This window comes from Pseudonaja textilis, chromosome 11 (assembly GCF_049901715.1).
Source record: "Pseudonaja textilis isolate UNSWEBS1 chromosome 11, rPseTex1.2, whole genome shotgun sequence".
Taxonomy (NCBI): Eukaryota; Metazoa; Chordata; class Lepidosauria; order Squamata; family Elapidae; genus Pseudonaja; species Pseudonaja textilis.
In genome coordinates this window covers 1,284,783-1,310,254 of record NC_142000.1, presented here as the reverse complement: position 1 = coordinate 1,310,254, position 25,472 = coordinate 1,284,783, and the positions used below count along the sequence as shown (strand labels likewise).

At 54.7% G+C, this 25,472-nt stretch overlaps 2 protein-coding genes across 6 annotated transcripts; both read left to right on the top strand.

Annotated features, from left to right (window-relative positions):
• Positions 1–220: 220 nt before the first annotated feature.
• On the top strand, positions 221–9,973 carry USB1 (U6 snRNA biogenesis phosphodiesterase 1). Of its 5 annotated transcripts, none has more exons than XR_015744920.1 (7): positions 221–405; positions 2,097–2,257; positions 4,572–4,755; positions 6,113–6,166; positions 7,000–7,249; positions 7,545–7,628; positions 8,481–9,973. XR_015744920.1 is itself a non-coding variant. In XM_026714470.2 (7 exons), the coding sequence occupies exons 1-7, from the start codon at positions 260–262 to the stop codon at positions 8,583–8,585; spliced, it is 840 nt and encodes a 279-aa protein (XP_026570255.1). In that variant the 5' UTR covers positions 221–259; the 3' UTR covers positions 8,586–9,973. The 5 variants fall into 5 exon arrangements, 3 of the variants coding, with proteins under 3 accessions (XP_026570255.1, XP_087796496.1, XP_087796497.1); XM_026714470.2 differs by having other exon boundaries at positions 7,144–7,249; XM_087940370.1 differs by lacking the exon at positions 8,481–9,973 and adding an exon at positions 8,205–8,425 and having other exon boundaries at positions 7,144–7,249.
• Positions 9,974–10,730: 757 nt separating this feature from the next.
• MMP15 (matrix metallopeptidase 15) lies at positions 10,731–25,013 on the top strand. Its single transcript, XM_026714459.2, is given in 11 exon segments — positions 10,731–10,987; positions 11,090–11,238; positions 14,794–14,916; positions 16,007–16,314; positions 17,404–17,565; positions 18,850–19,034; positions 20,754–20,892; positions 23,322–23,472; positions 23,550–23,665; positions 24,380–24,643; positions 24,646–25,013. Coding segments are annotated over 11 exon segments (1,923 nt in total). The 5' UTR covers positions 10,731–10,879; the 3' UTR covers positions 24,864–25,013.
• Positions 25,014–25,472: the final 459 nt, after the last annotated feature.

The following is a 25,472-nucleotide window of genomic DNA, read 5'->3' as shown; positions in this document are numbered from 1 at the left end:
GGGAAAAGAAAGGCCCGGCCGATTCCGATTCCCTTCGCCTCTCCTCTCTCCTTCCCTCCGGTCGGTGAAGGAGACGGAGCGGCCAAGCCTGAAGGGGAAGCGGCTCAGTTCACTGGCTCTACGGCGGACCACCGGAACTTTGGAACTGAACCCGGAAGCGAGCCGGCGGAGGCGCCTCTATAAGCCGCAAGTCCTCACCAGTGGGGGGAGGTGTGTCATTTCTGCGCAGGCGTGACGCTCCGGTTTCCTGCTTCCGGCCATGCGGGCGGCGCTGGTGGACTACAGCAGCTCCGGCTCGGAGGGCGAGAGCGAAGCCGCCGCCGCCGCCGCCGCCCGGGAGAGGAGCAGCGGGGAGGCTCGGCCTGGCCCGGCGGGCGGGCGCGGCTTCTCCCCTCCGGGCAGCAGGTGAGCTTGAGGGGAGGCCCTGGGCCGCCTCCGAGGAACCAGACGCCCGGGACGGGGCCCTCCCTCCCTCCGGGGCCGGTGGCTCTTTCCCCGGAGAGGAGGCCCAGGGCCGGCCGGCCTCCCAGGCGGTCACGGAGCACGAGGCCCCGCCCCGGAGGCCGCTCCAGCCTTCCCCGGGGCCTCTCTTGGCGGCTCTGCTCTCTTGCTCGGGCTGGGCCGCTCTAATAATGCCTGGAGTAGGGGCCCTCAGACTTGGCCCCTTTAAGACTGGTGGACTTCAACTCCCAGAATTCCCCAGCCAGCAGGAGTTGAAGTCCATCAGTCTTAAAGGGGCCAAGTTTGGAGACCTCCCCTGCCCTGGAGGCTCTGAAGGGCCACAACACTCCGCAGTGTGTGGGGGGGGGGAGGGGGGGGCGGGGAAGCACCAAGATTTCCCAGGCTCCAACCAGGTCCTCCTTCAACACCAGCCAAGAAGCAGCCTCCGACTTCTGGGGGCAGATTATTCTTCGTCCTGGTGCGGAAACTCACAAACCATAGTTTCCTTCTGACTGGCAGGTTGAGTCAAACCAACTTGGGTTGGTATCATAAACTTCATAAACACAATAAGTCACCTTATTGCTGGGTGGGGTCTCGGCAACTGAATGGTGCTAGCAGAGTGTTTTCATGGCCGGATGCCCTTCCTGTCACCAATGAGGAGTTTTGTTCAGCCAATATATTCTCATTGTGCCCAGAGACAGAAATATCTGCCTCTACCTAGGATTGAACTCTCAGCTTCCTGATTGTGAGGTGAGAGTTTCACCTCCAGGCCACAGCACCACTCCTCTTCCATAGATACTCTAAGTAAAACTACAAAGAAGCCAAGCTATCCCGGAGTGGTATGTTCTGGAGAGGGCAGTTCTGCTCTCTAGCCCAGTGAAACACGTCTAGCTGTCGAGTCCCCTTTGGTGGCCAGGCGCTCTTTCCTGAAGGCTGAGAACTTTCTCATTAGACCAGCTGCCATAGTCCCTGCCCAGATATCTGACCTGGTTTTCCTAAATCCTTAAGTTGAGATCGGTGGGGAGGAGACTACCTTAGTCCTTATTCAGAGTTTTGCCGCGTTAATTCAACGCCAGAAAAATAAACACAGGTGGCTGATGCTTCATTTAACATCTTTATAAACGTAATGAATAGATTTTCCAAACCACTTGTAGATTTCTCCAACATGCAGTAAACTCAGACAGAAACATGTTGCAAGTAACTTCAGTAGTAACTTCAGCAGCTCAGAAACAGACGTCAGTTTCACTTTAGTTCAGCAAGCAAGCAAGCTAGTTTCATTTTCAATAGAGAGACTCAGCTTAACATAGCTTTCAGAGCTACAGAACTTAATGCAGAGCACTGCTGAGGCAACTTGCAGTTTCAGTTTCCAAACAGCCCTCATTGGCTGACTTACTTGCTACGCCTATTCATTGGCCGACCTTTTTACCAAGCTCTATTCCAGTTCATAAATACACTCTTGACAGTCCTGGAATGCCTCTTTGTTGTGTCCTAACTGGGAAGCCCTGCCCTTTCCACTTGCCCTCACTGGACAAGGGGAGCTGTTGCTGTTGGTCAGGGACAGGGCCCCGTCCAGCCTCTGTCTCCCAAGGCTGCTTCTCTTCAGGTCTTTGAGCAGAAAATGCTTCGGCTGCCAACTCTCTCCCCCCATTTTGCAGAGCTGCAATGCCCTCCCTGCCCTTGCCGGACAGCGTGCGGGGGATGTTCAGGGAGCAGGAAGAGAAGGAAAGGGTGGAGGACGACTGCGGTAAACACGAAGGCCGCCTGCGGACGTTTCCCCATGAACGAGGCAACTGGGCAACCCATGTGTACATGCCATGTAAGTGTCTCTCGGTGTTTTCTCCTTCTCGGGAAGAGGGGTGAAGGCCTGGCCTGGCCCTGGGAGTCTCTATAGCTGCCTTGAGCAGAGTGGAACCCTGGGGCGTGGCTTCCCGTGCTTCTGACCTGCCCAGAGAGGGAACGTTTCCGGGCCTTTCTAAAGAATGCAACGAAAGAACTTTGGGTTTCTGGGAAAAAAAGAAAAGAAAGAACATGTTTTTCTTTTTAATGTGCTCAGTTTGGTGCATTCTTTTCCATAATAAGTGCTTTGTTGATTGGAGAAATGCATTGCAGAATTGAAGGAACTGGTGTGGAATTTAAATACAACCCCCCCAGTAATAGTCAGACCACATCCTGGTGTCCGTGAGATTCTCTTATGCCACCCGTCAACAGGAGTTGTCTTCCCCTGGCAACTATGGACCCAAATGGGTTCCAGAGGTCACTAGGGGATACCGTGCATGTGTGTGTGTGTGTGTGTGTGTGTGTGTGTGTGTGTGTGTGAGTGTGCACAGAGGAACTAGTTGAACACCCAATACACAAAGATTGGTTCCCAGTTGGAGCGTGGTGCAGGTCCATGTGGGTCGCCTGGTGAAAGGGCTTGCTGACTCATCTGGGGACAGTTTGATCCCGTTTGACCCAAAGAAGTGACGAGAGTCCTCTGCGTGGACAATGTAACCACCTGTCAATTAGTCCCTTGTCCCTGCTGATTGGTTAAAGCCTCCAAGGTGGTGATTGGTGGGTTCAGGCCCTGACCAATTCCTCACTGCAAGAGAGCCTTTTAAGGAGGCCCCGGTTAGCCCCTTCCTCAAAAAGGCATTGCTTGATCCCACTGGCCTGGGTACTTTCATCCCATTTCCCACCTTCCCTTTTTAGGGAAGCCGTTAGAGAAAGCGGCTGCTTGGCAGCAGAGGGTCTCTGAAGTAGGCTTAGTGATGGGACAGAAACCGCATTGATTGCGTTTGTGGGTGGTCTCTGGTGGGAGCAGGGTAGGGCCGGTGCAACTGTCCTTTGTGATTCTGAGTACCCCAAGGCAGAAAGGATGCAGAGAACACACACACACACACACACACACACACACACACACACACACACACACACGGTGAGGGGCTCGCAGGTGAGTTCCCACAGAGAGCAACTGAAGGGATGGGGCTGTTGAGCCTGAAGAAGGGAAGACCCCTATCAATCTTCCATGGACAGGGGGCGGGAGGATTTACTTTGCACAGCTCCTGAGGGCGGAACTGGAACCAGTGGTGGGACCTTTACTGAAAACTGGTGGTTTAAACCGGTGGTCGCCAACCGGTGGGACCACTGGTGGTCCGTGAGAAAATTTTGGTGGTCCGCAGAGAAATGTGCCCCCCCAAAGCAATTAATCCAGGTTGTGCAGGAACACAAGGCTGCACTGCCCACATGGCCCGCCCACCCACTGGCCCCCACCCTTTGGCCGAGCGCAAACCTTACCTTGAGTAGAGCCAGTGAGCTGGAACTGGAAGGCAAGACCAACGGCGGGGGAGGGAAATCGTCCTGGGGTGGCTTGCTGACGTTGGTGGGAAAGTCGGTCCCTATTCCAGAGCTGCCGGAGTCACAGGACTGGCCCTTTGGTCACCCCGGAGCAGCTGCTCCTCCAGTCCATGGCAGGTCAGTGCACCCAGGCAGAGAAGCAGCTGCTCCAGGATGACCAAAGGGCCAGTCCTGTGACTCCGGCAGCTCTGGAATAGGGGACTGACTTTCCCACCAATGTCAGCAAGCCACCTGCCAGTCAAAATTCATATTAGTGGTCCACAGGATTTAAAATTATGATGTTGGTGGTCCCTGAGATCGAAAAGGCTGGCGATCCTTGGTCTAAACTGAAAATAAGAATTTCCTGACAGTGAAACCTATGAAGTTGTGGCGTAGCCTAGCTCCTGAGGTTATAGGGCTGGACAGGCATTTCTCTGAGAGGGACCTGAAGATTCCTGGACCGGGCAAAGAGTGGGTTGGGAGGTCTGGCAGTAGTCCACTGCATGGTAAGTGGGCAACTCAGTCACGCTGGCCGTGGCCCCCCATGGCGGTCATCTTGTGAGGGTCCTCCCAACCCTCTTGGGCCTTTCTGGCATCCTTGGCCAGGGCAAAGCACATTTAAGGCAGTGGTTCTTAACTGGGTATTATTAGGCCACATCCTGTAATTGCTTGTTTGCAAACTCTTTGGGAATCTTGCTGTTGAGATGTTTGTGTAAAATAGTAAGAGTTGGGAGTTGGGGTGGAATGGTAATATTATTTGAGCCCAGGAAAAAAAAGGGGTAATGGGTTTAAGAGCACCGGTTCTGCTTTTTCTACAGACAAAGCCGGGCAGGACTTTCTGGATTTACTGCAGCTCCTCCTAATCTGTGGGCGCACTTATGTGCCTCAGCTGAAGGGACAGGAAGAATTCCACATCAGCCTCTCTCAAGGTGTGGTCTTGCGCCATCACTGGATCAACTCTTTTGTCCAATCCCTCAAAGGACGCTTGGCTTCCTGCCACAGGTGAGGCCCAGAGGCCATACTGGCAGGGAGTGACTGATAGGACTTACAAGCTGCTTTGGAGAGGTTGGCCGGAGGTTCGCTGGGCTTCTGACAAGAGCAGGCCAGCCGATATGGTGGGCAAGGCACAAACAGGAGCCCATCAGTATTGCTAAATGCCTGTGGGGGAGGATTGAGCATACCTAAAAACCTGCAGGAAGGGACGCCTTAGTGGCTGCAAGCAGTGGCATTTCCCTTCTGCAGTCTTTCTCAAATTTGGCAAGGTTTAAGCTGCGTGGACTTTAACTCCCAGCTGCAAGTGGCTGCAAATCTTAGTCTTGCTGAGACAGAGAGCCTCTGTTTTACAGTCACAACAGAGCAAAACAGTGATGTTGCAAAAGTGTGCAATCTGTCTGTTGGGCCAGAAGGTTCTGAGGGGAAGGTTCTTGTTTGTTTTTAATTATATATATCTACAAGGAGTTTTCTGTGTTTCATGCCCCAAGAAAGCAGCAGAAAGCCATGCTGCTCATTTTCACCAGATGTGACAAGAAGGCAAGAAAATTGCAGAAGCCGCTCACTGCGGCAGAGCTCCGGCCCCTCCTCGCCCAGCTGACAAACATGCCTTGCAGTTCATGACGCCTGAAGAGCTCCTGTTCCTCAGGAGTCCCTGACTCTACTTCCCGCCCAGGGCAGTGGCAGCTGGGGTCCTTGCAGGATGGCCTGCCATGCGGGGTGGGATATGGCTGGCAGGACTGATTGCCATTTACCACGTAGGAGACTGGCTGCCCAAATGCTGTCGGCCGTCCAGAGAAGCTCTGTGGGACCCAACGTACTGCTGCAAATAAACACGATGCCAGAGGCTGGTGATTTGCAGACTTCCACTCTCTTCATTAACGGTGATCTTTGGAGATCAGAGTGGTCCCAACCCTCAGAACCTGCCTCTTTCACGAGCCAAGGGCCCCGTTGCCTGCCCGTGTTGCTAATCGGCCAACTATGTTGCTCTTGTGCATGCTGAATGCAATATTTTTAGTGTTTTTCACTGGTTTACTGTTTCTGTTTTTAAAATGTTTTTTATTTATTTATTTTTAACTGTAATATATTTTCGGAATTGTAAGCCGCCCGGGGTCATTGAGATGGGCATCCATAGAAACTGAAGACGTAAATCAGTTAGGTGAGCGTCCCCAAATCTCAGCATGCAACGAACGAGGGGAAAGTGGCCCCTCAGTGATTGAATTGGCATGACTGAGTTGGGCCTGAAGCTGGGAAGGGTCATCGGGGGTCCCGGAGGAGCAGAGAGGCAGCCCTGGCCTGCAGTCCTCTCGGGTCCCTCTTGTCTCTGCCTCTCGTTTCCAGATTAGTTGGGATCTCTGCTGTTTTTCAGGTTCATCTTCAGAGCTGACCGAGTGAAGGTTTATACCAATGAGACCAAAACCAGGTGGGTGAAGGAAGGTTGATCTTCCCCCTCGGAGAGATCTGTAGAGTCTTGTGGGGTAGAAATGAAACGAACTGGCCATTAGTGTGGGAAGTGTCAGGACTCCGACAGGCAGCCCCGTCCAAATCACAAGTCAGAGTGAAAAAGATTCACATATTAGGAGGGTTGACATGTCGGCGTTTCTTGGGTGTAGCTGACTCTGAGACACCTCATTCATTTCCCCCTCGACCCTGGCCTTCCTCCCACCCCCTGGAGGTAGATTCTCCAATGAGACACACCCCTAGCCAAGAGTCATCAGTCAGGCTCTCTGCATGCCAGAAACTTCCGTTGCCAAAGTGATTATCTGAAGCCTCTAAGGGATGCACTGCTTTCCCCCGCTCCCTTTCTTCTGGCAACTAAAAGGAAGAATCGCTTCAGTTGCATCAGCAAAATATTTCTGGAGGGGAAAAGGAGGAAGACCAGACTGGGGGTGTGTGTGTGAGAGAGAGAGAGAGAGAGAGGGCCAGTGTGGTCTCACGTAGCTTTTCTAACTCCGGGACAGACTCTTCTCAGAGGTTTTCTCTGCTCCTGTTGGGATTCCAAATTGGGCGTATCTGAATGGCCGTGCTTCTGTCCTGAAGAGGATGGGCATTGGCTTCCGTGGCACAAGGGCTGCCGGGTCTGGCAGGGAGAAAGGAGCTCCCTCGGAGATGTTCTGCATGAATGTCCCCCCGCTTTCAACAAATGGCGGTGGTGGGGAGGACATTCATCCTAACAAGGCCCGGCAGAAAGTGGCCCTTTGCTTTTATGCTGCCTCTTCTTTTCCCCCTGAGCTTTAAAAACTTTTGTGCCGCCAGCTTGGCCTCACCTGAAAGCCATGCACATCTTTCTGTTTTCTCTGGGTGCCACGCGCTCTTCTCTTGCGTTTGGGGACTGAATCCATGCAAGATGTTGACCGTGGAAGAGCTGCTGCAAGTTACTCTCTCAAAATCTTCTTGAAGGACCTTCGTTGGCTTAGAAGTCTCTTCAGGACATTCTCAAATGTTGGAGTTGGTTTCAGAAGTGGATGAAGTTATGGAAGAATTTAACCTAATGCCTTTTTACAAGGTGAGGACTGCAGCCACCTCGGGAAAAATAGGAAGTTGCTGCTTTAGAATGAGTCTCTGGAGGAAGCTGAACGGTAACTGTTGAATAATCAGTTAAGCAGCTGTTTAAATGCACTTCCAGCAGCTTTGGTCTGCTTGCTCCCTCCACTGTGCCTAGGGTAGTTAGCATTCAGTTACCAAATGGCTCCCGTTTGCTGTAATTGAAATGTTGGCAGCTGGCGCGCTATGCCTGCTGTGCTTGGCTATGCTGGTGGACCTTCCTCTGATCTTGACCACTGGTGGTTGGTTGTTCGTAGGATCCCTCGTTCCACATGAGCCTCGCCTGGTGTGTGGGGAATATGTCGGAAGCCCTTGGAGGCCAGTGTATTCAGGAAATGCAGGTAACCAGCCTGGAAGCCTTTAGCTTTGGGGGAACTCACTGCCAGGTGAGGAGGGGGAGTCAAGCGGGGGATTAGCCTTGAGTGATTGCACAGCCTCAAGTGGACTAGGGCTGACACTCCCCCCCCCCCCACCCACCCACCCCAGTTCCTTGGGACCTTATCTGTTTGTTCCCAAGAGAAGGGAGCAAGCTATTTAGGGAGGTTCTTGTATTATAGGCAGAATCACAATGTCAGCATGAACCCTACATTTGCAGTCCTGGTTGTGTGCCTGACATTAGCAGAGGGCTACAGGAGACAGTTGGGTCTCAGTGCCTGTATCATTCTGTGTCCCAGTATTGAACTGGACTTGGTTCAGACTTCAGACAGGTTGTTCAAGGGGGATCCATGTTAGTCCCAGATCTCTACCAGTCAGATTGGAAGATCTGGTTTCTTCGGTGAAGCCTGGAGTGAGTGTAAAAGCCCAGCTGGCTGTGAGGGATACAGCGGAAGATGGTGACCAGAGGTAGCCTGAGGCATGCGCTGACTGATTGGCTTGAACTATCTCTGCATTTCTTGACGCACCTTTTCAACTCGCAGATATGTCCGGGCCACGCAGCCTTTCCTCTCCAGAGGGCATTTCCAAGAGCCCTTAGGATTGTTTTAGCAGTGGAAGACTGAGTAGGCAACTGGGATGAAGGCACGTGGGGAAGGGGGCTCCTGGCATTTCCAGGGGTCCAGCCTGGTAGGCTTTAAGCAACTTGGAATGAGGTTGGGGACCAGTGGATAACTGAAGAACTGAGCCAAGCTGGAGGAGGAAGTTGGTGCTGATGAATTCTGCCAGGCTGTTCTTATTTTGCCTCCTTCTCGTTGCAGGAGATTGTAGATGGCTTTGAGGACTCCATCCACTTGCTGCGAATTCCTGGGACTGAAGTCCGTTGCAAATCTGGCAATAAGGTCTTCTCGTTCCCCCTGCGATAGAGACGCCCGGGAACAACCGCTGCCGACTTGTGATAGGAACCATCCAGAGATGGTCAGAGGTGCCACTGGATTCCCATGAAGTCCACTGGGAGCTCAGCTCCCTGTCGCGGCAGCAGAGGCCACCCTGTAACAGCACATTTCAGGGCCAAGGCCATTCATGCCCTCAGAGCCTCTGCCAGGCCAGCTCCTCCTTCGCTCCACTCCAGTTCTCGGCTGCTGGGAGCCAGTGGGATGTTTCTCCAAGCTGCAGGACTTTGTCTTGTAGACGGCTGATCTAGGGGCGAGAGGCCCCCCCCGGTGGGATGCCTTGGGCAGGGTGTCTGGTCCTTCTGAGAGAGAAATTTAAAAAAGGAGAGCCAATTCTCTTCATGGTCAGTTTCAGACGCTTTGCTGAAAGGGTTCGTCAAAGCTTCCTGGATAAGTGACTGCTCTGAGCCTGCTCTGATTGCTTTGTTGGAATTGTGGCAGGAGAATCATAAGCAAGGAGAAAGTAAGAAACGTATATTGGAGCATTGGAGCCAGAGGAGTTCTCCCATGCACACACTGACAAGATACTGAATTCCTCTGGGCCAAAATCCAAACTAAAGGCCCCCCCCACATTTCGAACGGCATCCAGATATGCCCAACTCACAGGAACTGGGAAAGGTAAACTCAGTGGGATCCATGCTTATTTCCCTGCCTTCTGGAGAGGAACCGGGCAGGGCTGTGGAAGAAGACTAACGTCGTTCCCTTGAAGAGCATGATCTTGGTAATTCTGAGATTTGCCTCTCACATTCTCATGATCCGAGAAAGAAACTTCTGAATGCAATAAACCGAAACACTGGCTGAGAAATTTGGTGGGGGCAGATTACGGACCTGAAATGTTGCAAGTTTTTGGCTTTGTCAGTTTCTTTTGACCCTCCTTAATGGGGATCCCTGCAGTAGTGCCACCTTCAGCTCCTGTGATCCCCCAACAGCACCCCTTGCCCTTTGGGGATACGGGAATTATTGCCAGTGTCCTCTCGTTGGGCTTTGGATCCCTTCTATTAAATGGCATCTTATGGGACTGAGGAAGTGTGGCTCTTCTGCTCAATCCATCCCCTGGGACCACCCTCCCCTGGGGTTCCCAGATGCCCCCCAAGAGCTGTTGTGTTGGTGGGACCCTGTTGGGTTTATATTTGATTGTTTTAGGCTGGGCTGCCTGGGGAGTGTTACGTTTTTGACTTTATTGTTTTGTGTTTTGTAAGCTGCCTATAGACTGGGGTGGACAGCTGTAATAAATTGAAATAAGTAATATATTTTGTCATCAAAAGGGTACTAAGCAAAATATGAATGTTAAGCCAGAATTTTTCCAATGCCTGATACATTATTTCTCTTGTAACTAATGAATAAAGACCAGATTGTCTGTCTGTTTTTGCCCGTCTGTCTTATTATATGGAACATTCACATCACATTTTTATGTCTTGATTACAGATACAATTTTTGCTTCATTTATCTCCATTATTTTGGAACTCTGTGACTTACACGGTGCATAGTTTGTTTTTCAGCCCCTCAGTCACAATTCGGTTGGTGGTATCTTGCCTCACTCACCCAGGGCATCTGCCCATCATCCGTGGCCGGGGCAACTGTGGTGTCCACATCGCACAGGCGGGTCAAATCCTGGTGGCTTTTCCAAGTCGAGGAGCAAACTTGGGACACTGGGATCAGGCCAAATACTGGGTGCAGGTTGGCTCTTGTGGGGCTCCACTGTGGTGGGAAGTTTTGTTTTGGCAGGGATCCTGAAGGGCCCAGAACAGGCTCCCAATGGCTGGCTGGAGTTTGGAGGCCTCTCCTGGAACCCCTCCGAGGGCATCTTCTCCCGTGTCGGGCCTGGGAAATCCACCTCCGGGGCCCATGCAAGTTTGCAGTTTGAGCAACTCCCGCGACCGGCGGCTCTGGCGGGGCAAAAGGGTCCCTCCCAGCGGCGGCCGCCGCCCGCAAGAGCCCCGCCGGCCGCTTCACCGGCGGACCGCGACCAATGCGGGCCGCGCCGCGAGGGGAAGCCGCGGGAAAGGGGCCTCCGGGCTCCTCCAACCCGCCGCGCCCCGGCTGGCCGTTAGGCGGCAGCCCCGTCCGCGCCCGCCGGAAGCCCAGCCCAGCCCAGCCGGGCCAGGGGCGCAGCGGGCGGCGCTTGGCGGCTGCGGCTCAGGGGGCGGGCAGCGGGGCGGCTGCCGGACCGAGCCCCGCGCCAGCCCAGAAGGCCGCGGCGGGGACGGCCGCGCCAGCCAGCGGGAGAGCGAGCGAGCGAGCGAGGGAGCGGCCGAGGCAGCACCAGCATGGGCGGCGGGGCCCGGTGGCTGCCGCTCCTGCTGCTGCCGCTGCTGCTGCTGCTGGTGCCGCGGGGCGAGGCGGAGCCGGCGCTGCGCGAGGCGGAGGAGGCCGAGGTGGGTGCGGGGCGGGCGGGGGCGGCGGTCCGAGGGGCTTCCGTGCCCGCCGCACCTGCCGCTGTCCTGGGCGGCCCCGGCGCAACTCTCGCTGCCTTGCAGGCCTGGCTGCGCTCCTACGGCTACCTGCCCGCCGCCCCCCGGCAGCCCTCCACCCTGCGCGCCGCGCGGAGCCTGGCGGCCGCCCTGGCCGAGATGCAGGCCTTCTACGGCATCCCGGTGACCGGCCTGCTGGACCAGGAGACGCGGGCGTGAGTGACGGGCCGCCCCGGCGTGGGGGGTTGGGGGCGGCGCGTTGGGGTCCGCCGGCCGGGGCTTTGGGAGCGGAGGGAGAGGCGTCCGGCAGGGGAGCCGCGCAGCCTCCGCCCCCTGCGCGTCGCTCGGCCCGAGGAGCCTCCCTGGGCCGGAGCGGCAGGTGGCCCGAAGGCCCCGCTCGGAAGCCCCCCGGCCCCCTCGGCGGCTGGAAGTCGGGCTCGGCCCGGGGAGGCCGCCGCGGTGCTGCTGCAGCTGCTGCTGCCGCCCCTCCCGTCGGAGCGGCCGAAAAGCGGAGGGCGGGCGGGCCGGGCGTGGGAGCCTCGCCTGATCTGTCCTTCCCGGCGGAGGCTGCAGCGGCCCGCCAGAGCCGGTGGGCTCCCTGGGCCCCCCGGTTGGAGAGGCCTCCCGCTCGCCTTGGATCCCGGGGCCCCTCGGGGCACCTGCTGCCCGCTGGTCGCCCCGAGGCCGCTTTGCAGCGGTCCCAGCAGCCGGAGCAGCCCTGCCCAGCGGCCCCAAGCAATGCTGGTCTCCCCGACCCAGCCGCTCGCAGCCCAGCCCGGGTGGTCCCCAAATCGGGTCTGAGCCTGGTGCCAAAGCCAAGGATGGACGCCAGACACGAGGTGCAGGTTTTCTGATTGCTTTTTACTGGAGTCCTCCAAGGAAAAGGGGCTCCTGGTCAAAATGCCAAGAACAAAGGATTGAGTAAGTTTTGTACATTTTCACTAAAGGAGAAGGTGAGACAAAGCGAGATAATAAGAAATATCATCTAATCAACATTTCAATAATAATTCTATAATTTGTTCTATTGGTCTCTAGCTTGTCCCTATTCCCAAGTCTTGGCTAACAATGCCCTAGGAATGATCTAATGCACATTTGATTTGCTGCAGGCCTGTTAGCTGAGGTCTGCAAGTTGGCTAACTTGTGTTACTTTTATCAGCTTTCCAATTAGCCAGGATTTACACACGCGTATCCTCCTGTGGATAAGCATTCTTTGTTCTTGCCAGGCAGACTCCACAATTACAGGCTTCCTGGTTTACTTTGAAGTGGGTGCCATGACCTGGCTTTATTTTAGCAGGTGGCCCCTCATCCGCTTCTGCCCTCCCCTGGGATTTGCCAAAGAAGTTGGGAGGGGCTGGATCTTCGGGGGGAGAGAAGGGGAGGAGTTTTTGCTGGTGTCCCGCAGAAAGAAGTGCCTGCTCCAAAGCATGGACAGGTGGCGGCTGCGGAAAGCAAAGCTCCTGATTGGGACCCTGGGCACTTGACCGACCGAGCAGGCAGGCAGGCAGGGGCACTGCAGCAAATTCTGGCCTGGCAGCTTGAACCAAGGGGGCCAGAGGACTCCTGAACTCCCAGCAGAGGTTCCCTTCCTCATCCCCCACCCCACCCCCCTGTTGTGAGTGGAAGGATTTGGCTCCGAGGAAGCTTCCTGGCCGGCCAAGAGCCAAACTGGTGAGCCGTTGGGGAGAGGCGTGGATGCTGGTTGGAAGAAGAAGGAATGGAAGGGGAGGCCGGCTTTGCCAGCTTCCCATCCTCCTCCCCCTGTTACTCAGCTCTCTCGATCCCCTTCCTTATTTGAAAAGTACACAGTTGGCAGAAACTTTAGGGCAGGGGTCTCCAAACTTGGCCACTTTAAGACTTGCGGACTTCAACTCCCAGAATTCCTCAGCCAAGCAAAGCTTATGGGAGTTGAAGTCCGCAAGTCTTAAAGTGCAGCTTAGAGCAGGGTGTCAACCTGGTAACGTTAAGCCTGGAGGACTTCAACTCCCAGAATTCCCCAGCCAGCTGGCTGGGGAATTCTGGGAGTTGAAGTCCTCCAGGCTTAACGTTACCAAGGTTGGACACCCCTGCTTTAGGGGCTGGGAAGCAACGAGTTGCCTCTTCATCTGCAGTACAACTGTCATCTTGAAGGGGCAGCCCAGATCCTGGCTAAAAAGGCCCATCTTAGTCACCTGAGATGACATTCCAGGCGACAATTTGGAAACAACCGTCATCCGTCCTTTATCCTCACCAGCATTCTTTTTTTTTTAAAGATAACACTTTTTGGGGGAGGCTTGTTCATGATTTTAAGATTTTGAATTCATGATCGTTGGGATCCCCACCCACTGCCCCTTCTTTTAGGCCCAATCGACCATCTTTAAGGGACATGCCTAGTCCGAAAATTGGGAGGGGCTTACATTTGATCAAAATGAAAGAACGTGAATATTCAATTGCCTATCAGATTTATCAAATGTGAATATTCAGTACTAGCCATAGCATTTAGACTGATATGCTACTTCCCAGTGCCTTACAGCCCTCTCTGAGCAGTTTACAAAGTTACAGAGTCGGCCTCTTGCCCCCAACAATCTGGAAGGACGGAAGGCTGAGTCAATCTGGAGCCTGGTGGGATATAAACTGCGAAATTGCAGGCAGCCGGCAGTCAGCAGAAGTCGCCTGCAGTACTGCACTCTCACCACTGCACCACCAGTGGCTCACCCTATATAGTTTGGTTAATGTCTCTAGTTTTGTTGCAGATTTATCCAAATATTTTCTGATGTTTTGGACAAATATGTAGTGGTACAATTGGAGGACATGCTCATTTTCTCCCCCAGAAAACTTATCTTTGTACAAGTCTTAAAATGTTTTTGAGAAATCCTGCAGATGCAAACTTTCTACGAGAGGAAAAGCTGCTGTTGATCTTCCCCAGTTGAACTGTGGGTGACCAGATCTCTACGGAAGGGCTATGAAAGTGTAGTCCATGTTCTCTTGGCAGACATCTAGAAATAGGACAGGTGCCCAGTGTTGTTTTCTGAGCTGTGCAAATTAACGGTGCAACATCTCTGTCAAAGCTCCTAAAGAGAGGACATAACTTACAATGGTCAGCCCAAGAACAGGCGGGATTACAGGATTTGAAAATCTTTTTTCTGCCCTTGCTCAGACACCCAGGCTGCACTTGTCCCTCTGGGAGGCAGCCAAATGTATTCAGGCTGAGGGTGAAGCATTGTTCTCTTTCTAGTAGCACCAGAAGACCTCCAGGGTCCCTTTCAGTCCTGTAATTCTAGGAGGCCTCCTGCCCCAGGGGCTCTATATTCTGTGGATGTCTCCCAACTGAGTGGAAGGAGGACGTTTCCCTTCAAGGGCCGCTTGCAATCGTGGCTGTTTTCCTGCAAGGGAGGCGTCTCCTTGAGGGAGCAACCCCTTCAGGGTACTTTGGGCCTGCAGGGATTAAGAGATCAGGCTGCTGGTTTGAGCTCCGAGGTTGGCAGCTTGGTTGCAGGCGTTTCGTCACCATTCGAGGAGACAGCGTGAGGTCCCGGCTCCTCCAAACTTCTCTGGCACATCCCAGGAGGGGGCAGAAGTGGGGAAGAGCCCGGCTGTATAATTGCCATAATGTCCAAGGGCGGGCCTAGAATAGCAAGGGAGGCCTGGGGTCAAAGGTGAGGCCTTGTTGTGCATCCCGTCAGTTCAGCTGTTACGTTCTAGAAGTGTCCACCTGCTGAAAGTCCAGCAAGGAAGATCCTCCGATTTGTCTCTTTGCTGCTTGTCTTCCCTTCCCTGATGATTGTAACTTGCAGGTGGATGAAGCGTCCCCGGTGTGGCGTCCCTGACAGAATTGGGGCTCAGGTCAAAGCTAACATGCGGCGGAAGCGATACGCACTGACCGGACGGAGGTGGACGCAGATGCACCTGACCTTCAGGTATGTCCAGCTGTTGAGGCCCAAAGCAGAGCGGCTGGGAGACCAGAGCTCAGGTGCAGCCCTTGAAGTGCTGCGTGAAAAAAGGTTGCTACATGCCAGGATCTGATGGTTGCGAGGAAGATTTTGCCAACGAGGGTTACAGAGACGGAGGGGAGGGGCTGGAGGTGGGGGTGAGGTTCACGGAGAGGAGCCTAACGCTGCAGAAGGCCAGTTCTTTGTTGGGGTCGTTGCTGGAAAATTTCCAAGACCAGCAGGGACATTTCTGTTTCCAGGACCTCACTGTTTCCAAGTGAGGTCTTTGAAGAGGAGAAATCTTACTTTAGTCTGCAGAGTTATTCGTGCATTTTGAATGTGAATTGTCCGAGGTGCACCTGAATGATGTATGTGGATTGTCACAGGTTTGGCCCCTGCTGATTTTCCAGATGCCTGTCTGGAGTCCCTGGAAGAAACTTTCTTCCTATGGGGTCTCTTAAGACTCTAAAGGCTGAGCAGATTTTGTGGCCTTCGTGGGAAGTGGGCCCCCTCATCCGAGGCCCCCACACCCAGAGAGGTGGCAGCTGTGGTGTGTTAGACCTGTGCAGGAACTGAGGTTCAGTGGCGGAGAAGCCAAGCGACAAAGGTGAGGCCTTCCGTGGTGATGGGTCCTCGTAGCCGTTTCCAGGCCCTCTCCGCTCTCTGCCTTCTCTGGAGCTCAGCACTCTCCTCCGCCGCTCTTCTGCCACAGGACTCCGCCTCACCTTTGCTGCAAGCTGCAGTTGTGCCTGCTATTCTCTTGCACCTCCCTTTTGGACAGCTTGGGGGAACGGGGGGGCCTTCAGCCCAACTCCTAAAGAAGCATGGGGAACTGAGAGATGGAGTGGCATTTGGGGGGGGGGGAAGGTTCCCTGAATCAGGGGCCTCCACCCTTGGCCACTTTAGCCCTGGAGGGCTTCAACTCCCAGCTTTGCTGGCTGGGGAATTCTGGGAGTCGAAGTCCTCCAGGCTTAAAGTGGCCACGGTTGGAGACCCCTGCCCTGGAGGGCATCCTAACCAGAGGCAGTAAGATCTCTCTGGGTTTCCCACCCCCCACCCCCCGCTCTCTCTTTGGCAGCATCCAGAACTATACGGAGAAGCTGGGGCTCTTCCAGTCCTACGAGGCCATTCGCCAGGCTATCCGTGTCTGGGACCAAGTCACCCCGCTGGCCTTCCAGGAGATCCCCTACAGTGACATCAGACAGAAGGGGAGAGCGGAGGCCGACATCATGGTGCTCTTTGCCTCGGGGTTCCATGGGGACAGTTCCCCCTTTGACGGCACGGGGGGCTTTCTGGCCCACGCCTACTTTCCCGGTCCTGGAATGGGAGGAGATGCTCATTTTGACCTGGATGAGCCCTGGACGCTGGACAAGAGGGACGTGTTGGGTAAGGAAGTTGTCCCAGCGTAGGAGAAGGTTAGAAGGGCCTTGAAGGACAGCAGAAGCCACTGCCCAGGCAGCGGGGACAGCCCCCTCCCTACTTTCCATGATGATGGAAGGGGAGAAGCCCAGGCAGACATTCTGTTTCTATGGCTTTCCGTAAAATAATCCTGGCCTGGATGGCTTTGCTTTCTTACTCTGGTCTACCCTGGAAGGGCTGATGGAAGGAAAGGAAAGGAAAGGAAAGAAGAAAGTGACAGGAAGGAAGGAAGGAAGGAAGGAAGGAAGGAAGGAAGGAAGGAAGGAAGGAAGGAAGGAAGGAAGGAAGGAGAATAGGAATCTTGTGTGGGCCTCAGCCCCACTCAACCGGATGGCACTTTCCAAGCGATTCCCACTTATTCAGTCTTAGTAGAAGAATACCTGTCAAGGTGCGGCTGATCGAGCATCCTGGGTTTCTATGTACTTTTTTGCTTGACAATGTAACTGTCAGGACTCCGGCAGTTCCCCCCAATTAAATCATGAGTCTCGAGCCAAACTTCCAAAACTTAAAAAGGTTTTATTGGGAGTTAAAAGGTCTGGCACTGCCTGGGTGGACCCGATTCTGAGACACATCATTCCTTGTCACCCATGACCCTGGTTTTCCCCCCCACCCCCTGGGTGTATCATAATTCATATTCTCCAATGGGACACATCCATAGCCCAGATCATCAATCATGCTCTCCAGTTAGACTGCACAGCAGAAACTTCGGTCACCTAATTACTATCTTTGAAAACATTTATGGAATGCAGTTTCGGTTTGCAAGCTGCTGCACTGCTCCCCCCTCCCTCTCTGTTGGCAGCTCTAAAAAGACCATAGAAATAATTTATGAGTTGACAGCATCTCTTCCATCTATACCGGCGGGCTCCTCTTCCCCCTCTGAAGCCAGCTGCTGGCCCAGGGGGTTCTTAACACAGAATCTTGATTCACCCTGGATGTCCGTCTTCAAGGGCAAAGGGCCTCCTTTGGCTTTCCAGCCCTGTCCTTGGGCAGGTGTAGGTCAGTGGAGTGCAGAATTGGGAAGCCTTCGGAGCCCACAGGCTTGGCTGTTTTCTACAGGGAACAATCTCTTCCTGGTGGCCATCCACGAGCTGGGCCATTCACTGGGCCTGGAACACTCCAATAACCCGACTGCCATTATGGCTCCCTTCTACCAGTGGATGGACACGGACAACTTCCGGTTGCCGGACGATGACCTTCGGGGCATCCAGCAGCTGTATGGTAAGTGGCAACCAGGCTGGGTGTGTAGGTTTCAGGTGTTTAAAAAAAGTAGGAGGCAGGATAAATGTTCCAAGCTGCACGGCAGGTATCTAAGGATGCTGCATGGGGGAAGCCAGGTTTCTGCCTGCCAGGGACTCTATTTCCTCCTCATCGCCTGATCGGCAGTGAGCAAGGTGATCTTTGCAAGGTGGTCTTCATGGTGTTTACCAGTCTATCTCGAGAACCGGCGGAGGCTGGAAAATGTCCTGGCCTGGGGAGGGGTAAAAATGCCTGCAAGGCAGCCGCCAAGCTCCGAGAGCACCAAGGACTCCACAGGTCGACCCTGAGCTACAGCGATTCTCTTCCGTAGGTCAGAGAGTGAAAATGTTGGCTTTTGGGGGTGGATAAGTGCTCCGTCTCAGATTTGGTCTGTTTGAGAGCAACCCGAGGGCATCTCAAGGTTTATTCCTTTGGCAGCTCTCCTCCCTGGACATAATTGGAGTGTTTTCCTGATGGAAGGAGGATGAGTTGGTTGCAAACAAACGTTTATTTCTCTGTGTGGGCAACCTGCGGCTCCCGGGCTGCGTTAGCCTTCCTGGCAGGCCTTCTAAGCCTCCAGAACCCCCGAAGTAGCAGGGCTCAAATACTCGTTTCAGCCTTTTTGAAACCTTTTTCAAAAACATTCAAATCCTGGGTTTTTTCCCCTATCATGAGCAATTTTCAAAGGAAACCTTGCAAGCTTGGTCTAGGCATTCAGTGGCCAGGCTGCCTGTGGCCTTTGGAGGGCAAAGTTTGTTAGGTTGCATTTTTTATTAAGCATTTCTAAGAAAAGGAGAAAGGAAGGAAAAAAAACATAGCAGGTAACACATACATACATACACACACACATATACATATACATACATACATATGTGTGTGTGTGTGTTTTATATACAGAACATCAAGATGTAGGTCAAAATTCTCAGTGTTTCATTAATTAGGAGTATAAATAAATGTAAATCAGTTTAAAAACTACCAGTCCATATTAACCTCCAAGTAATATATGGATATGGATAGCCATTCTCCGCATAGCATAAACCAGGGGTCTCCAATCTTGGCAACTTTAAACCTCGAGGACTTCAACTCCCAGAATTCCCTAGCTGGCTGGGGAATTCTGGGAGTTGAAGTTTTCCAGGCTTAAAGTTGCCAAGATTGGAGACCCCTGGTATAAACCATAAAGAGGCCAACATTTAAAAGCAGGTGAGCTCCACCCTAGAGAAAGCCCGCCCCCGCTGATCTGGGTGTCGGTCTTTCTTTTCCCCTCAGGGACGCCAGGACAGCAGCCCACCAAGTCCCTGCCGACTGTGGGACCCCGGAAGCCGGACCAGAGGCCCCCAGACAAGCCAAACCGCCCCCCTCAGCCCGGCCCCCCTGACCAGCTTGAGCCCAACATCTGTGATGGCGACTTTGACACGGTGACCGTTCTGCGTGGAGAGATGTTTGTCTTCAAGGTGCTCCTCTTGCGTTGCTTCTCATGGAGGTTTCGGGGGCTTCTGTGGTGGGGAATCCTGACGGTTGATCCCGAGGTGCAGGTCGATGGTTCTGGAGGGCTTGCCTGGGCTTTGGCAACCAGGTTGCCCCCTCAGCCCTGCAGAGCCCTTTCCCAAGAGCAGAGGCACGCTTGCTTGGGCATCCTGTGGGCACAGGAGCTGGTATTTGCTTGTCTGGTTCCTGGCCCCAAATGACACCATCCCAGATGCCAGCTGAAGAAGGCTGGTCAGGCCTGAGGCCCAGCCTGGTCCATCCCTTACGTCCCCCACAGTCACCAACCAGTTTCCTTAGGTACCTGCAAGGAGGAGACCTTGTAACCCCCTCTCGTCTCTTCCGGTGGGCCTTCATTCAGCAGTGACATTGAGATTCAAGTCCATCCATTCTTGGCCAATCAAGAACCGGACATCATCACATCTGCTAGGAATGAATTATCCGGAACGGCTTTAGCTGAAAAAGACTGCTGGGATGAAGTCAGGCTCCGTGGGGGCCCTTCTTTTCCCTGCAGGAAGGCCCCCTGTCATGCCCCTGTCGGAATCTGATTCCGAGGGGGAGGCCGAGCAGCTGACAGGGAGTGGGAGTGTGGCTCCATTGGCTGTGGAGGAAACTGGGGAAGGGCACAATCCGGCTGGGCAGAGCAGGGGAGAGCAAGGCAGAGGGAAGCAGGATAGAGCAAGGCAGAGACCCAGGCCCACCCCCTCTTCATCCTAGGGCACGCAGGGAGGAACAGAGAAGGGAGCAATCTGAGTTGGGTGGCTTACGGGGGAGGAAAGGGCCCTGATTCCCTTCATTAGCTGCAGCTGGGAACACAGTGTTTAAAAAAGGAAGCTGCGCACAGCAAAGTTGTTGGGAGCAAATTGTGAATTATCTGGTATCGTGGAGGCTTTTCCTGGCATCTTCCCAATTGTGTGTGTTTTGCTGGCCTTTCAAGTCTGCAATTCCTTCTCCTGCCCTGCCCAGTTAATTGCTGCAGGGTGGTTTGTGTGGATTTTTAGTTACAGTTTGCATGTACTTTGTTTTCGGACTGAATTTCCTCCACTTAAAGACTGTTCCTGGGAGAGTTTTTCTCCAGCCGAAAGGAACAGGACATTGGGGGCAAAGTTGGAGATAATAAAGGCACTCCTATTGCTTATCTGACTGTGTTGCCTTTGTGCCACGCCCCTTCGGGTCATCACACCCCAGTCCAGGGCACCTCCTTGGCTGAGAGCCACCTGTCAGGAGGATCCCTATGTCCCTTGGAGGGGAGGGGTGTCACCATAGAACTGCCCCCCCCTTACTTCCCCACCCCTGGCAAAAATATTGGAAAGGAATTCTGCCACGTTAGGAGAACCAATTGCTCCTAATTTCTGTGGCCCTTTCGCAGAGAGCCGGTTTCCTGCTCTGCGTTTTGAATGACTCCGGAGTCTTCGGCCCTTTGCTCACCAGGATGGGGGGGATGGAGAAGCCGCTTGTTCTGGAGGAGGGGCAGCCCTGCTTGGACTGCACTGCTGGGGGGTGGGGCAAGTGGCCCCCTCACGGGTGTTTGGGCTGAACCGGAGGCCGAAAGAGGGATGGGCCTTGCTGCTCCCAGGGCCCCAACGTTCCCCTTTGCTTGGGCCTTTGTGCCCTCTGGAGAGCCCAGCAGAGGCCCAGCTGTCTTCCTCTCATGCCAGGGGCTGGATGTTGGCCTTGCTTCTTTTCAGGGCCGCTGGTTCTGGAGGGTTCGGCACAACCGGGTGCTGGACAACTACCCCATGCCCATCGGGTACTTTTGGAGGGGGCTTCCTGGGAACATCGACGCCGCCTACGAGAGACAAGACGGACGGTTTGCCTTCTTCAAAGGTGAGGGGCTTCAGCCGTGGGCAGGAGTGGAGAGCAGACCTCCGGCCAGACCGGGTGAGAGAAATGGGCAGAAGCCGCTTCTCCTGATTCCGGCTTCAGGGCCAGGGAGTGCAAGGGCCCCGCCCCGTTCAGGGAACCAGGGACACAAGTGGGAGGTGGCCTTGGCTGTGTCCAACCCCCCTCCATGCCAACCTCTTTGTGGGGAGTCAGGCAGGGCTGGCAGGGCCTGGCCAAGAGGGAGGTAGCGGTGCCTGGGAGGTGCCTGGGAACTGGCAGGCCGGTCCTAGCCTCCGGGACAGAAAGGCAGCTGGGATGAACCTGAGATCCTAATACAAGGCAACAGGTTCCCTTTGCTAACTGGGACTTCTTCTTAAAGCCAAGCACTTGTAGGATAAAGCGGGCTCAAAAAGGAGAGGCACCAGAGGGAAAAAGGAAGGGAGAGCACGTAAACCGTCTCTATCAGCACAAAAGACCCGGGTTTTGGGTCAGGAGGGACAGGAGAAAACAGAAACCGTATTCCTGTGGCTCCGCTAGATTTAGGTGCGGGTGGCAGGGTGAACTCAAGGCGGTGGGGATATTGGGGCAAAGCAAGCCGGGAATCTGCGGGTTGAACTAGAACTGGGGTCGCCAACCTCAGGGACCACCAAACTCATAATTTTAGATCCCAGGGACCACTAACCGGTTCTGTGGGCGTGGCCTGATTTGTGGGCGTGGCTTGGTGGTCATGTGACTGGCTGGGCATGGCTTGTATGTAAATATTATAAATATTTATATAAATATTGAATTTTTTATAAAAAAAAGAGCAACTTTTACCCAAAATCAGGCAAAGGAAGGAGGCAGATTGAGTTGCTCACAGAATCCTTCAGTGATCTATCTATCTGCCGTCGGCTAGCTCAGTCTCTCAAATTTGCTTGCCGTGAGTCTGCACTGAATTTGTTTGCAAGCAACACTTCAGTCCTTAGGGAGGTTCGGCTGTGCTGAGCCGAAGATCTAAAGACTAGCTAGAAAGCAAGAAATCCAATCATTTCCTGCTTCCTAGCTAATCTAAATCTCCCGGCACAGCAGAACAGATGATGGTCGGAAAAAGGAAAAATAGAAATTTAGCAGGCAAGTTTACCGGGTAAGGAGTGAGTGGGCGGGGAGGGTTCCTGCGGGCCATGTGGGCAGCACAGCCTTGTGTTCCCGTGCAGTCTGGATTAATTGCTTTGGGCAGGGGGTGCTCTGTGGGTGAGATTTCTCTGCAGCCCACCAAAATTTTCTCACGGCCCACCAGTAGCCCGTGGCCCACAGGCTGGCGACCGCTGAAGTAGAAAATCTCCAAGGACCTTCCAAGCCTATGCTTTTAACGGCAGCTTTAGTGAAAGCAAAACGTTAAATATTTTATCCACCTCTCAGAAATTTGATTCCAGGAAATCAGAGAAAAGAAAATTAGATTTTTTGATGTGAAGTGGATTTGCCATGTGGGAGGTTGTCAGGTTGCAGCTGACTCTGAAGGGAACATGAGGTTGGGGTTGGCTGTGCTGGTTGCACCTGGATCCCTCTCCAGAGGGCATCACCTGGAAACCAGGATGCAGAAGATTGGAGCATGTCTGGCCTGGGGAAGGGAAGGTTTTGGAGGGGAAACAGTAGGAGCCTTCAGAGGGAACAGAGCAACCCTCCTCTCTTCCTCCAGCCCGGGGGTCTCCAGCCCTGGCCGCTTTAAGACTGGCGGACTTCAACTCCCAGAGTTCCTCAGCCAGCTTTGCTGGGAGTTGAAGTCCACCAGTCTTAAAGCGGCCAAGGTTGGAGACCCCTGGGCTGGAGTCCTCTGGGCTTCTTCTCTTCCTCAAGTCAGCCAGTCCTGTGACTGTCATCACTTTGTGGTTCTTGGTCAGGTTCATGGCAATGTGACTTGACTCTTTGGGATGCGTGTGGTTTACTCTGCAGGACAAACTTCATTTCCGCAGCTTCCTGTGCTGGAAGTGAGTGAAGACCAGGGTCTCCAACCTTGGCGACAAAGCTGGCTGAGGAACTCTGGGAGTTGAAGTCCACCAGTCTTAAAGCGGCCAAGGTTGGGGACCCCTGCTTTAGGGGACCTTTTTAGTCCCTGCCAACTCCTATGATACTGTGGTTCCTCAAACGTGTGTATTGTGAGAAGGCCGAGGTTGGAGACCCCTGCGCCAGAGGACAAGGAAGCTGGGCTCTCTGGGGGGCTTCATGTTAGAGGGGTTTCTTCGTGGGAGGGGAACTTGGCTGAGGCCCCAAGAGGCATTTCAGCCGCCGCCATCACCCCGTCTGTCATCAGAGACGTTGGGGTTCTCTTTTGCATTGCAGCTGCTGCGGGGGGCTGTCCCCCCACAGACGCCTCCCTGGTGCACAGTTCCTGAGTGGGGTGTGGGCAAATGGCCTCCCTTGGGTCAGTCTGATCTCCATGCCTGTCCTTTCTTCAGGCGGTCAGTACTGGCTCTTCCGAGAGGCAAACCTAGAGCCCGGCTACCCACAGCCCCTGAGTAGCTACGGACTGGGCCTTCCTCACGACCGAGTGGATGCTGCAGTCTGGTGGGAGCCCACGGGGCACACGTTCTTCTTCCGAGGAGACAGGTGGGTCACGGGTGGCCCAGGGCCCGCTCTTCCTCAGGTGGGCTTCTTCCCTTCATGGCGGGCCCTCTCCTCGGCAGGTACTGGCGCTTTGACGAGGATGGGAGCTCCGTGGGCCATGGCTACCCCAGGAAGGTCAGTGTCTGGGCAGGGGTCCCTGCTGGCCCCAGGGGTGCCTTCCTCAGCCCCGACGCCGGTGAGTAGAACAAGCCGGCCCGGGAAAGCGGGGGGGGTGAGGCAAATGGGTGCAGATGGGAAGACCACCCTGGGCCGGACCAGAGGTGGGGGGAGCAGCGTGTCCAGAGTGGGAGGCTGGGCAAGAGGGAAACTGCTGAGGGAGAAAGGAAGCTTGACCACAGAATGGGAAGCTATCGATGCAGCATCGATTCGTCCTTGGAAAAAAATGAGCATTTGCCTACATAAATTAGGTTCAGCTTTATTAAAACTATCCTCCATTTGGGCTGGTTTCAGCCACTGACGACCTCTGCAGTTCCAGGGTCTGTGAGTGAACTGCAGTCATGTCTGTATCCAGTACCTGTAAGCCAGAGAACAGTAACCTGGTTTAATAGCAGTCAGGTGTTGGCCCAAGGCAGGTGATGGTCCTTCTGCCTTGGCTGGACCTTGGGGAACCCGGCCAGCGGAGGCCTCCAGGACTGGCACAGCTGCCGGCCTCTCTGTCTTGCCCCTCTGCTCCCCCTCCTCCTCCTGCCCGCCCTTCTCAAGGGCAAAGGCAGCGCTGAGGGGGCAGACCTTCCAGGCGCCTGGACAGCCGTGCTTGGACGTTCAGTCCAGGGGTTTGAAGGGCAGGGCTGGGCACCCCACTGAGTCCAGGAGCCTTGCAGCTGCATTGTGGGGGACGGGGAGGGGCTTGGGGCCCCTCCTGACCCATTGCCCTCCCTCTCTCTTCCAGCCTACACATATTTCTATAAGGGCAGGTTGTACTGGAAGTTTGACAATGAGCGGCTGAAAACGGAGCCCGGCTACCCCAAGTCCATCCTGCGAGACTTCATGGGCTGCCAGGAGGAAGTGGCTGTGGAGCCGGAGCCCGGCCATCGCTGGCCCGACACGGGAAGGCCCCCCTTCCAGCCCCGGCAGGACAAGGAAACCGAGGAGGGCGCTGCAGCCCCGCACCCAGGCCTGGAGGAGGGGGAAGAGGAGGAGGCGGAGGAGGAATCTGCCGTGGAGAAGGAGGGCGGGGGGAGGGGGCCGGGGACGTGGACATTGTGGTGCACATCAACGATTACCCGCTGACGGTGAGCATCGTCATGGCGGGGCTGCTGCTGCTGCTGCTGCTCTGCGTCCTGGGCCTGGCCTACGTCATCGTGCAGCTGCAGCGGAAGGGCCGGCCCCACGCGCTGCTCTACTGCAAGCGGTCCCTGCAGGAGTGGGTCTGAGGCCGGGGAGCTGCTGTGGGGCAGGAGCGGGAAGAGGCCCCTCTCCTCCTGCACCCTCCCGGGAACACGGACGTCCGCCTGGGGGGGCCCAGACTCTGACCCGTGGCAGGGGAGGGCTTAGGGGCCCACCTGTGGGGCTGCAGGCCGGGGCCGGGGCCGGGCCTGGGCCTGGGCCGCTCTGGCTGGAGGGATTGTCGGCCTGGTCAAGCGAGGAGAAGAGACGTGGCCGGCAAGGCGTAGCTTCCTCCTGAGTTGCTGTTGTAGAGGGATCCTGTGGGTCTTGCCCCGAGACCCTCCATCCAAGGGGATGACCCAAGGGCAGCCGTCACTGTGTGGATCTTCTTCTGCATGTGTTCCGGAGGCGTGTTTGGATCTGCCGGCTGGGCCTCGGAGGCAGGGAGGCCCCCTTGTGCCATTTGCGGCAGCTGGTCTTGGCCAAGAGTGGGCATCCTTAGTGGCCAGTGGGCCAGAGGCGCAGGAGGGACATCCTGAAAACCTTGATCTATTTTTGTAAATTCTTTTCTCCAGAGCCTCCCTGGTTACAAAGCTAAAGGTGGAGAATTCTTTCTACTGTAATCGTATTTCTGTTCCTACTGATATTTACTTCTG